Here is a 13,075-nt window from a genome sequence, read left to right on the forward strand (position 1 = left end):
TGATTTATTTCATTCTCTTTCTGTTTATTTCCAAACTCGCTGTTACGAATAATGTTGAACTAAACTTAATTTTGTAAAAACCTCATGTCTTTAAGATAACCTTCCTATTAACCAACTACCAACCCTTTATTTAGATTGCATTCATGGCTTCTCTGGCAACCCACTTCAGTAATCAGAACAGTGGGATTATCTTCAGCAGTGTGGAGACCAACATCGGAAATTTCTTTGATGTCATGACTGGTAGATTCGGAGCCCCAGTATCAGGTGAGATGTAAAAATGAGTGAATGACTGAATTAAACAACTAGCGATCTAGAAGGAAGGACAGAAGGAAGATAGGAAAGGGGTGAGGGAGTGAGGGAGGAAGGAAAAAGATGAAGGAAGAGGAAAGAAAGAAAGGAAGACACCAAGAAAGATGAGAATTCTTTCTGATTCCAGTTAAAACAATCGGCTCATGCATAAATTTCTGTTGGATTTCAAAGTAAATGAATTAGAATTTAAAAAGACGAACACATTTTTTTTAAATGATAACCATGGTTACTAAGATTTTTAACTCCAGTTTGAACTGAAGCAAATAATCCCTAAGAGGGCATAGTTACCTCTGACTTTAAAGCTCCTTCCATCCTAATTCTCACAGTTTAAATGAGTCATGACAGTGTCCATGCCTTGCCGCCACCCTGAAGAAGGCCTGATCCTTTGAATAGTTTTTTTTTCACTTTGAGTTTTTTAAATTTCTTGAGCACTTCTGTATTTGTTTCCTATTGCTGCTCTAATAAAGTACCACAAACTAAAGACCTTAAAATGATACCCAATTATTCTCTTGTAATTCTGGAGGTCAGAAGTCCAAAATCAGTCTGACTGGGCTGAAGTCAAGGTAGAGACGATGCTGGTTCCTCTGGAAGCTCTAGGGGCTTGCCCCCTGCAACTTTGAGAGGGCGCTGACATTCCTTCTCTGTTCACCACATCATGTCAGTCTCTACTTCCTTGGTCATGTCACCCTACGTCCTTGTCCCTCAAGGACCATGTGATTACCTTGTGCCCACCTGGTTAGTCCGGGATAAGCTCCCCATCTCAAGAGCCTCAATTTCATGAGACCTGCAAAGTCCCTTGTGCTATGTAAGGTACCATTCCCAGCTCCCGGGGATTTTAGGCCTTGGGCAGATTTGGGAGTATGGTTCAGCCCCTACAACTTCCTTACTTTCGCAGCCACAAGCTGATCATTCTGGGTAGACTTTTCCTGCTGTATTTTGAAGAGGTGAATATAAGCTTCTTTTTGCTCTGAATAGTTTCTTTAAATTATATATTCAAAAATAAATTTAAACACTGTTTTTTCTTCTCATTGTTATACTAAGGTGGGGTGGCATTGGGAGTTAGAAAATCAGGCAGTGAGTGGGCATGTTCTCGATGGGATATTTTTGAACTATAATAAGACTGATGAAAAGCTCACTAGATTTTTATTGCCATCATAGAACAGCAATTCTAAACAATGTCAGTGATAAAATACTCCTCCCCTTTGGGGCTGATCACTTACAAGCACCCCCTCTTCCCTCCCCCTGCCCCTTAGTACAGCACCAGCTAACTTTGGAAGTTTTGTTGGTTTTGGTTTTACTTTTCTTCATCTGATTTCTGTACCTATTATTTTCTCGAATTTCTTGATGTTTCTTATTTCCATTTCGTGTTGTTTGCTTTATCCATTACTATTCTTCATGTCCTTAAGTGCATATTCTGAGGATGAGTTTTCCTTTTTGCTTCTTCCGATTTCTTCTGTCTTGTGTCTGTGATGCTTTCTTTACTTTTTCTATGTCTTACGTTACTCATGAGTCCCAGTTTCTCGTTCCTTCTCCTGTCTGGACATTCTTGCCATGAGTTCTTGCATCCTGTTTAATAATGTTCTTTCATAGAGAGATTTGCTTCATTAAATATTTTAAACTCAGAATGAAATATTTGGTTACAGTTTTCATCTACTACATGACAACATTTCTTCTTGGTGAGTATTCCTCCTCTATTGATAGCTTTTGCTCTTCTTTTCTACATTCTAAAAGTAACTGATGGTTGAATGAGTTGGATTTCCCTAGACTTGCAGTAGTTTCTACATAAGGGGGTGGGACTTCAAAATACTTCCAGGCTTGGTGCCTCCTGTGTCTCCCTCTCTTGCTATCAGGGGACTCACTCTGGTCTTTTAACTATGGCCCTTCTGTGTGGCCATACTTACTTACTATGGCCCTTCTGTGTGGCTTACACTTACTCTAGGCCACACTGGGTCTGGGAAGACTCCTGAGACTAGCCTTGCCCTTGCATTTCTCTTGCCTTTATGCCTTTAGGAGCCTTGCGCAGGAAAGAACTGCCTCCATGCCTGCTGTCTGTTGCATTTGATAGACTTACAAGTATTTAAAGCTTATTCATTTTTTTTCTGTCTCCTAGTTATACAAAAAATGGATTCTTTCTGATGTTTGTTTCTGATTCTCCTTCTCTATATGGTATCCACAAGGAAGAGAGGACAATTATCATCAACACAACGGCCCTGTTAAATTTGACACAAGTGCTTTTAACACCTTGATTTAGTTTTCCACCCAGCTGAATTCAGAAACAAACGGGCATTTGATGTGATAGAAGCAATCTTCTTTCATCACACTTCAAGCAGTTTTTTTTTTTTTTTCACTTCAAGCAGTTTTAAATCTTCTTATGTGACTCCTGTTCTGAAAGTTCATAATTTTTCTGTAGCTATTTTGTTAAACATTATCTAGGCTGCAGTTTACGTACACAGATGGTTCCATTGTTTTCAAGGGCTTTATTATTGAAGCTCAAAGATTTAGTAGTTTTTTAGAACTCTCTTGGGCCATCATTTGGTAACAACCATCATTTGCCTCCCACTTTAAACCTCATCCAGTAGATGACAAATTAATCATTTTCTACTCTTCGACTTTGGGAGTAATGAGACAGAAGGCTGATTTTTGCAATTATAGTAATGCAAAGACCCTGAAAATTAGAGCCCAAGTGTGAGGCCTCTGCTTTCAGTATCTTCCCTTGCAGAAGAAAGCCATAGGTGGATATGATATATATTCATTTTTCTATTTCCACCTCCAGGCATTTCATTTATTCCCCATCTGCTTTTTTAGTCTGCTCTAACATGGTTCTGCAATCTATTTTGTATAGTAGCCAATATTGTTTCTGGAAAGCAGTATCTTTTCTTGTCATTTTGATTCCAGCTTTATCTTCTTGAGGTACTGAAAATTGTCATGTGCTTGTATATGTGTGCATGTGTATGTGTCTAATTCGTTGTGTAAAATGTAACAACCTATAAACACACATAAACTACTGTCTCCAAGTCCTCTAATTTTGATCTGCCTTTAACTTTTCACCTGTAAACTTATCTCTAGACATAATAATGGGTATGACTGATTTTTATATCAATTCCTTTACTCTCAGCATATTGAAAATGCAAGCCTGGCACTAAATGAAGCATAATTACACTCCTTCACTTAGTTCAACTTGACTCAGAAGCAGGTGGTTCCATATGGTGTACCCTTATAGCTTCTTACTTGATTGCACCTTTGAGAAAGAGCATAGAACTGTATCATGCTATTTTTTTTTTAAGATGTTTCTGGGTTTTTCCCTTACAAGGCCTGCAGCTATGACCCTCCAAAAATTCATACATTGAAAACCTAATGCCTAAATTAATGGTATTTAGGAGGTAGGGCCTTTGGGAGGTGAGTACCTCATGAGGGCGGAATTCTCATGAATGGGATTAGTGCCCTCATGAAGGAGGCCCCAGATAGTTCCCTAACCCCTCCTGCCATGTGAGGATACAATCAGAAGTCTGTGATGTGGAGAAAGATTCCCAAATGACCATGCTGGCACTTCTGTCTCGGATTTCTAGAAGAAATAAATTGCCATTGTTTCTAAGCTACTCATTCTGTGGCATTTTGTTATAACAGCTCAAATGAACCGAGACAATGTCATTAGTTAAGAAAAGGTAGCATGGAGATCCAGAAGAGCTCAATGATGTATTCATTCATCTTTATAAAATGCACTCTCAAATCCCACATCATTTGGAGTTGGGAAGATTTTCCTTTCTGTGAATCTCTCTGCTATCGTATTCTTTTTCATCTCACAATAAAGGTCTCTACACTGGCATTAAGAGTGCGTATCAGGTCATATTCAGTTCCTTTCTGTTAGGTGGCCTAGAATCTTACTAGAAAACTCACATATTTTAAAATACCTTGATCCTTTACAAATGAGAAGGATCCATTTAGTAGCAAAGACATGCTGCTGAGTCATAGTTGATTCTTTCTCTTTATTGTACATAATTTCATCTACTTACAATGAATAACATGATAAAACTATTTCTTCACTGATAAACACAAATCTGCTAAAATACTTCTTATCTCTGGCTAACATCTCTGTGCTAAGTGCATTCATCCATTGTGATGCTATCCAGGACTCATTGTTAGGCCACAGAAGTCATGTGTCATCCACACAGGGCACTGTACTTTGTCCTATATGAGTCCTGTTAGCTAATGATAGTTAACTGACACCTAGGAATAGCAGGTACCTCAGTTATTAGGGATACACAGTATACACACTGAGAAAGTCTCAAAAAATTTAAAGTAATTTGAAGGTGAGAGCAAATAAAGGAACATTGATACAAATAAGGGCCAAGAAGAGCATAAATGCCATATAGAACATAAACAAAAAATGTAACGTCATACAGTATATCTCCTGGTCTTTGATGTACAGCATATCAATATAAATAGATAAATACTTGCCTTTTTCAGGTGTATATTTCTTCACCTTCAGCATGATGAAACATGAAGATGTTGAAGAAGTGTATGTGTACCTCATGCACAATGGCAATACAGTCTTCAGCATGTACAGGTGGGTGGTCTTTATCATGGGGATCAACCATGCTGCCATTGCTTACTCAAAGGATGGCAAATGCCAGGGAGTGTTTAAAAATCAATATTCCTGACTTATCATCACCGAGAGCTCCCATATACCAATATGTGGCCAGATTATAATTACTATTTGGGAAGAAATAAATCTGATGAACTTGAGAATAAGCAGGTTGATAAGAGGCCTTGAGCTAATTACTAGCAATACTTCCCATAACTAATCATTTGTATTTTTCCTTAATTCATAATTTATTTTCTTCTTTCTCAGTCTTTTCTTCTATTTTCCTACTTTCCTACTCCCTTTGCCAGAGTTTAGCCCTATTGATGGTGTTCTCTACTATCTTCCTCAACTGGCAGGTAGAGAGTTGGCTGTGGGCCCCTCTTTTTAGGTTGTGTTGCTTCTCTGATATTTATCTTAGCAAGATGGCCCTAGAGCTTCTTGTAAAAAAAATTATTTTAGGGCACCTGGATGGCTCAGTTGGTTGAGTGACCCTCTCTTGGTTTTGGCTCAGGTCATGATCTCATGGGTCTTGAGATATAGTTCTGCATGTGCCTCCTCACTGAGCAGGAAGTCTGCTTGAAGGGTTCTTTCCCTCTGCCCCTCTCCCTACTTGCTCTCATGAGTGAATGAGCTCACTCTCTCTCCCTCTCTCCATCTCTAGAATAAATAAATAAATCTTTAAAAAATTATTTTGAAAAGAAATATTACAACTTGTTCTGATATAAGCTTAGGATGTGGGCAAGAGGCAGAGACCCAATAACTTTCCCATAACTAAGTGGGTGGTGAGTTATCTATGAAAAACTCTGTGATTTATCCCTGTCATTTTTGATGACTTGGGAGGATTGCCATTTCTTCTAGAGCCTGGCCTCTAGTAGGGGGGTGTATTTGAAAAATCAAAAACGAGAAAGACAGTAGATGAAAGTTCTGCAAAAAGGAGACTCAAGGGGCACCTGGGTGGCTCAGTCAGTTAAGTGGCTGCCTTCAGCTCAGGTCATGATCTTGGAGTTCTGGGAGGAAGTCCCACATCTGGCTCCCTGATTGGTGGGGAATCTGCTGCTTCCTCTCCCTCTGCCTTTCCCCACTGCTTATGCTCTCTCTCTCTCTCTCTTTCAAATAAATAAATAAATAAAATCTTTTAAAAAGAGAGAAAGAGAGGGCAGCTGAGTGGCTCAGTGGTTGAGCATCTGCCTTGGAGTCCCACACTGGGCTCCCTGCAGGGAGTCTGCTTCTCCCTCTGCCTATATTTCTGCCTCTCTTTCATGAATAAATAAATAAAATTTTTTAAAGAGAGAGAGACTCAATATGGTGGCTCAAACACTACAGAGCTCTATGTTGCCTGACCAGTTCCAGGATGGGGAAGGACAGGGCAAGAAGGGTGGAGGAAGGGTTGTGTGGAGGTCAGGAGGGAGGAGCTCCATCTGAGTTTTGAGAGATGCAGACTGGTGAAAGCAGTTCTGTCTCCTGTAAAATTGTCATTGCCATGCTCAGAAGGAGAAAAGAGCAACAGTCCTGCGAAAATTTTTATACATCACACATTCTATTCAGAGAATGCAGTTACATTATTCCCCACTTCCAACTCCCCTTAACCAATGCAAGGGAGGCAAAGAAATGTAGAGCTCCTCCTCTAGAAGCAGGGAAATGGAGTCTGGTGGACAGCTAGGCTTCTAACTCCTCTGGCAATCAGGTATCTGGTAAATTCTTCTTCCTACATTTAGAATATACATCTCCCCATCTCGTCCCCTGGAAGATGACCTAAACTGCAGTTCACACATCCAGCTCAAAACCCCAAGTCTTAGGAATGAGCAATTTTTAACCAAGTCAGCTCTCAGCTGTCTTTCTCTTTGGCCCCTGATTCTGTCCTCTGGGAGGATCTTCCTTGTTTATTTGTCTCCACATAAAGGTGAGTAGATTTTTCCTGGGATTTTTCATAGCCCACTTCCTACTGGTGCAAGTTAGAGGGCTTAGAGTACTTAGTCAAACACCCCAAGCCTTTTATAAGCCAAGTTTGGGTTTCTGGGTAATACCATTTCCTCAGAAACTTAGCAGCCTTTGGTTCCATTTGCTACCAGTCAGGTATTATGTGTTAGGAAACTACACTCAAGATTCTTTCTCTGACATAGTTTTTCAGCCTGTTCTTTTCTTGATTCCTTGTCTTCACACCCTCTGGTCTTGACTAGTGGTAGTCAAGGCCTCCTAAAACTATAGTTTTAGGTAGAAAGACAATATCTTTAATCAATCAGGTTATGCCACAGGCTGTGTCTATTAGATTGAATGAGAAGTCTTCATGGGACAACATCAACTTTATCTCTGCTCTCTCTGGTGTAAAAGCACTTGGCTTTTCCAACCCTGTTAAGCCTCAGCTTTCTAGACTCTCTCTGCTTCGTGTGCTTCAGACATTTCAGGTTTTGTCTGAACTTGTCTCTGGTAAAAACATTTTATTAAAAGCAGTATTTTGGCTTTTCTAGTCACTTCCTTTCTTTGGGGGTGGGCTTGGTAGACATAAGGCCTGCTTTCACGTTGTCAGATGTTTTCCTAAATGTTTTGCCACAGTACGACATGGATCTCCAGCTTTCAAGCCCACCATATTTGTTTCCTCAGTGTTCTCTGCCTGACCATGAGCCAACACAACATATTTTAGGTTGGGTTATAGCAGAACTCCACTTCACTACCAAACTTTAAATAAGTTAGGGTAGACTAAACTGCTATAACATTAACCCAATGGCTTAAACATAATTACAATCCTTTTCTTTTCATGGAACAGTCCAGAGTGGTTGTTCCAGGTCAGGGCAAGTGAGAGAGAGCTTCCCTCTACATAGTCTTCAAGAACTCAGGCTATAACACTTGGCTTCTAAGGTCATTCTGGTCATTGTCATTAGCATTCCACATAGTCATAAATGAGGAAGAAGCAAGGAGAGGTGTTTGGGACAGTTGTGCTGGCCAATCCCATAAGTGGTACATGTCATTTCTGTTCACATGCCATTTAGAGAACTTAATCATGGGACTCTAAGTGCATGAGAGTCTGGAGGAGAAGGGGAGGACATATTTTGGTGAAGAAAGGTGACTGTCTACTGCAAAGACTAGTTGGTGCCTTTTTTTCCTTTGTAGCTATGAAACAAAGGGGAAGTCGGATACATCCAGCAACCATGCAGTCCTGAAGCTGGCTAAAGGGGATGAGGTTTGGCTGAGAATGGGCAATGGCGCTCTTCATGGGGACCACCAGCGCTTCTCTACCTTTGCAGGCTTCCTGCTCTTTGAAACCAAGTAAATATATGAACAGACCAGCTCTACCTTTGGGAAGACTTATGGCTGAGCTGGTTTTGTTATGATCTGAGGAACATTAGAGTTGAGGGTTCTACTCAGGAGCTCAGAAGAAGAATCCACAAAACGGTCTTCTCAAATGACCTTGACTAATGTTCTCAGTACCTTTGCTCTTCCCTAGGCATCTAAAAAGGAATTTGATACAGGTTGGAAGTCATTGTTCCCATCAAAGAGGTCATTTGCAAAGATTTTGGCTGCTCTGTTTTTAATTTAATAGCAACTTTCAGGATCCTGAGGTTTGGGGTTCATCATTCTTTATAACATTTCAGAGAACAGGGTGCAGTGATTAAAATGGGGCTGGGTAGGAACAAGAGCATTTGCTAGGACCAAGTTACCAGAAACCTTTGTAAAGCCTAGACTGGGAAGCAACACTTTGATCCAGTGGGTCAATATTTATGAATAAATATAGATATTTTTAGTAATTCCAGATAGCTTTTAGATAAAAGGAAAAAAAGTATTCACAATGCCCATAAATAATGGATTCCTTCTTTATTTTTTTTTATAAGAATACTGCTGTAATTAAATCTTGACTTGTAATGGCCTATATTTTTGGATATAGAATTTTCTTGCAATCCAAAATTAGTTTTGTCAGATCTGACTTATTATATTGACTTTTTTCTGTTGTGTTTCTTAGATTACAATAGATCTTTGACCCAGCCTGCAGAACCAGCAGAGGTGAGGTTACATCCCTATATACAGATATAGTGAGCTTCTTTTCTCTCAGTTTAGAAATTACCCCAATAAACTTTACACACACTGACATGTCATTTGAAGGAGCTGTAACCTCAGTCATTTTTTTATTTTTTATTTTTGTAAACTCAGTTATATTGAAACTAATGGATACAAAATATAAGGGCATTCCATTTTGAAGACATAAAATCTCTTAACTTTTTTAAAAATACAAAAATGATATGACTTTTTTGATTACCATATTTAAGCAATACTTAACAAAGTAGCTCTGCTCCTTTACTTTTGCCTATCCCTCCCCAGAAAGGACAAGTTCAGAAGATAGTACCCAAAATTGTTTATTTTAAGCAAAGGAAGCATCATTGGAATTACCCTGATGTCAAATCATATTTAAAATGCACTAGAGAGGTACCTACCTGACACCTATCACTTAATGAATTCCCTTAGAAGCAATTAGCCCTTAATTTATTTTCTATGACAATTTGAATTTCCACAAAGCCTTTTAAACTATGGGTTTTGTTGTATTGATTACCCCCTATAGCTGGAAGCAGAAAGAATTAGGGCTGCCCTATTAGCTAACTTAGTGTGCTCCATGCTCACTTTTCTTTGACCTTTTCTTTTGATCTATAAATATTTTTAAATTCTTCCTGACCAGCACAAGCAATGCTATTTTAAAGTGAATGGATGTTAGCCAAAATGTTCTTGATTGGTTGATAATGTTTTTGTGATTTTGTGTATGTCCTCTGCTGTGTGGTCATGGGTGTTACTACTTTCAAACATCATTGATATTTTGTAAAAGTGTATTGTCAATAGACATTTGAATGTTGCATGTTGCCCAAAGGGATTTCATGTCTAAAGAACATACACTATTAATAAAGTGATTTAGAAGAAGATATTGGCTTGGCTTTAGATAAAACTGAGGCAAGAAAAATGTAAAAGCATGGTATGGAAATAAACATACTCTTGTTAAATGTATTGTTTTATAATGTTCTTAATAAAGTTGAATAATCATACATTGGAATCACTATGGTTTGTTGACACGAAGTTAAAATATTTTCATGTAGATGATGTAAACAGCCATACATTGATAATGTGGGCACAGAGCATGGTCATTTGTCTACAAAATACTCCACTTTTCTGTTATTCCATTGTTATGACTTCAACTCTTTGCAACTCTAAGACATTGATGTTTGGAAGTCTTTTTTTTTTTTTTTCTTGAGATTTTATTTACTTATTTGAGAGAGAGAGAGAGACGGAGACAGAGCATGGGGATGGGAAGGCAGAAGGAGAGGGAGAAGCAGACTCCCCATTGAACAGGCAGCCCCACATGTGCTCAATCCCAAGACCCTGGGATCATGACCTGAGCTGAAGGCAGACACTTAACTGACTGAGCCACCCAGGAGCCTCTGATGTTTGGAGGTCCTTTAGTAAAATATGAATATCTCTAAGGGAACAGGATCTTCATCACATAAATGAGGTCTTTTGTGTTGATGTAAATTCTAATTTTCTTCTTAGTAGAGACACCCAGTTTGGTTGCAGGCAGGCAGAAGGGACTTTGGGCTTGTAAATAAGTCCTGGGTATAAAAAAGAGTGATTAGTAAGGAAGGTAGGGGAAGGTCAAAATTGAGTGTTCCACAATTTTACCTATGACCAGAATTGTATCTGGAAGACTAATTTTACAAGTCTTCATAAAATTGAGGATCTAAGAAGGAGATAGTAGGTAGTTATCATTTCAGAAACCAACTTAAAAAAAAAATCCTTTACCTATTTCACTCACCGCCCCCCCTTTCTGGCAATCATCAGTTTGTTCTCTGTATTTGTCTCGTTGGATTTTTTTCATTTGTTTGTTCATTTGTTTTGTTTTTAAAATTCTACATATAAGTGAAATCATATGGTATTTGTCTTTGTCTGAATTATTTCACTAGTATGATACCCTCTAGATCCATCCATGTTTGGGATGCCTGGGTGGCTCAGCATGATCCAGGATCCAGGATGGGGTCCCACATCGGGCTCCCCACATGGAGCCTGCTTCTCCCTCTGCCTATGTCTCTGCTTCTCTCTCTGTGTGTCTTTCATGAATAAAAAAAGTCTTTAAAAAATAGATCCATCCATGTTGTCCCAAATTTCACCCCTTTTAAGGGCTGAGTAATATTCCATGGTATGTGTGTGTATACACCATGTCTTCTTTATCCAATCATCTATCCAGGGACATGTGGGTTGCTTTCATATTTTGGCTATTGTAAATAATGCTGCAATAATCATAGGGGTGCATATATCTTTTTCAATTAGTGTTTTTGTTTTTGGTAAATACCCAGTAGTGGAATTATTGGATCATATGGTATTTCTATTTTTATTTTTTTGAGGAACTTCTATATTGTCTTTCCCACTGGCTGCACCAATTTACAGTCTCAACAACTGTTTCAAGGATTCCTTTTTTCCCTATATACATGCTAACACTTGTTATTTCTTGTCTTTTTAATTCTAGCAATTCTGACAAGTGTAAGGTGATACTTCATTGTAGTTTGTTTGTTTGTTTTTTCCAATATTTTATTTATTTATTCATGAGAGACACAGAGAGGGAAAGGCAGAGACACAGGCAGAGGGAGCAGCAGGCTCCATACAGGGAGCCCGATGTGGGACTCGATCCCGGGTCTCCAGAATCAGGCTCCGGGCTGAAGGTGGCACTAAACCGCTGAGCCATCTGGGCTGCCCCTTCATTGTAGGTTTGATTTGCATTTCCCCCCAACAATTAGTGATGTTGAGCATCTTTTCATGTGCCCATTGACCATCTGTATGTCTTTTTGGAAAAATGCCTATTCAGGTCCTCTGCCCATTTTTTTAAAAAAAGTTTTTATTTATTTATGAGAGACAGAGAGAGAAAGTGTGAGTGGGGAGAGAGGCAGAGACAAAGAATCTCAAACAGACTCCACACTGAACATGGGGCCCAATGCAGGGCTTGACATGGGGCTTGATCCCATGGCCCATGAGATCATAACAGGAGCCAAAACCAAAAGTTGGATGGTCAACCTGCTGGGCCAACCAGGCATCCTCTTCTGCCTATTTTTAGTTGGATTATTATTATTATTATTATTATTATTATTATTATTAATTATTTGGTGTTGAGTTGTATCAGTTCTTTACATATTTTGGATATTAACCCCTTATTGGATATATCATTTGCAAACATCTTCTCCTATTCAGTAGGTTAACTTTTTGGTTTGTTGTTGGTTTCCTTCACTGTGCAAAAATAGTGACATTTTTAAAAGAAATACATTCTTTCACTAGTTATTTGGTTATTCTGAAATACTGTTTTATATGGAAGACAAGACAGATGCTTGATTTTTTTTCACTTTTACCTATCAATTTTTAGAATAATGAGTTCGTGCCCTAGAAATCCTCAACAGTGATTAAAAAGATCTCTTAAAAAGCATTATTATTAACTTATGATGGTTTTTCATATATATAATGTATTGTTTCAATGCACTAGAGTCATTATTACAATTTAATGGCCCCATCTTAATTGTCAGTAGGAGGCCCTTCAAGTTAGTACCTTTTTTATTTTGACCCAGAATCAGACTGGTGTAAATCTCTCAGCAGGGCAGAGGTGAATGGAAATTTTGTAGACCTAGACCTATATCTCACAGTTTCATTCTTTGACCTTGGATGGGACTCCAGTGGCCCGGATTCAGCACCAGCAGGTAATTATGTAAGCTACTTGACATCCTTCCAATGAATTTCATGGTATTTAAGCCAAGAATCCAATTGATCTAAGAGTAAAGGGCAGAAAAACAGGGAGACAAGTTAGGATAAGATGGAATACAAAAGCAAGTTCAAAAGAGTGACTGCAATGTAACATCATTTATGTAAATTAAAACTACAAAATATAGTATATAAATAGTATAACTATAGCATCAGCAAATTTAATAGACTGTGGACCATATATCAAAATCATGGGAGTGCTTGTGTCTTGATTGGTGGAGTGAACAGGACCGAAGAGATGTAACTTTAGGTGGGGGGTGGGGGTGGGTAAAGGAGATTTTAGCTATGGAAGGAGTTACAAGCAGCTGGCCTGTGATCTACTGATTCCCTTTAGTACAGGGATGACTTGGGGGTTAAAAAAAAAGCAGGTGACTCTCCTTGTCAATTGTACCTATTATATTTAGACACCCTGGGTAAATG

General features: G+C 38.7%; 1 protein-coding gene across 8 annotated transcripts in view; it reads left to right on the forward strand.

The window, feature by feature from the left end:
* Positions 1-13,075, forward strand: part of C1QTNF3 (C1q and TNF related 3) — a 29,707-nt gene that overhangs the window by 13,061 nt on the left and 3,571 nt on the right. For 2 of the 8 annotated variants that reach the window (XR_007410410.1, XR_007410412.1), the window contains exons 4-8: positions 135-264; positions 4,774-4,873; positions 7,997-8,152; positions 8,844-8,884; positions 12,491-12,594. Coding sequence is in view for 4 of the 8 variants with exons in the window: in XM_025436464.3 (XP_025292249.1) it covers positions 135-264; positions 4,774-4,873; positions 7,997-8,152; positions 8,844-8,853 (396 nt within the window). In the remaining 4 variants the exon portion in view is untranslated. Of the gene's footprint in view, positions 1-134; positions 265-4,773; positions 4,874-7,996; positions 9,910-12,490; positions 12,595-13,075 lie in introns of those variants that run through there. The other 6 variants (XR_007410409.1, XR_007410411.1, XM_025436464.3 and 3 more) reach the window with 3 other exon arrangements.

This window comes from Canis lupus, chromosome 4 (assembly GCF_003254725.2).
Source record: "Canis lupus dingo isolate Sandy chromosome 4, ASM325472v2, whole genome shotgun sequence".
Classification (NCBI taxonomy): Eukaryota; Metazoa; Chordata; class Mammalia; order Carnivora; family Canidae; genus Canis; species Canis lupus.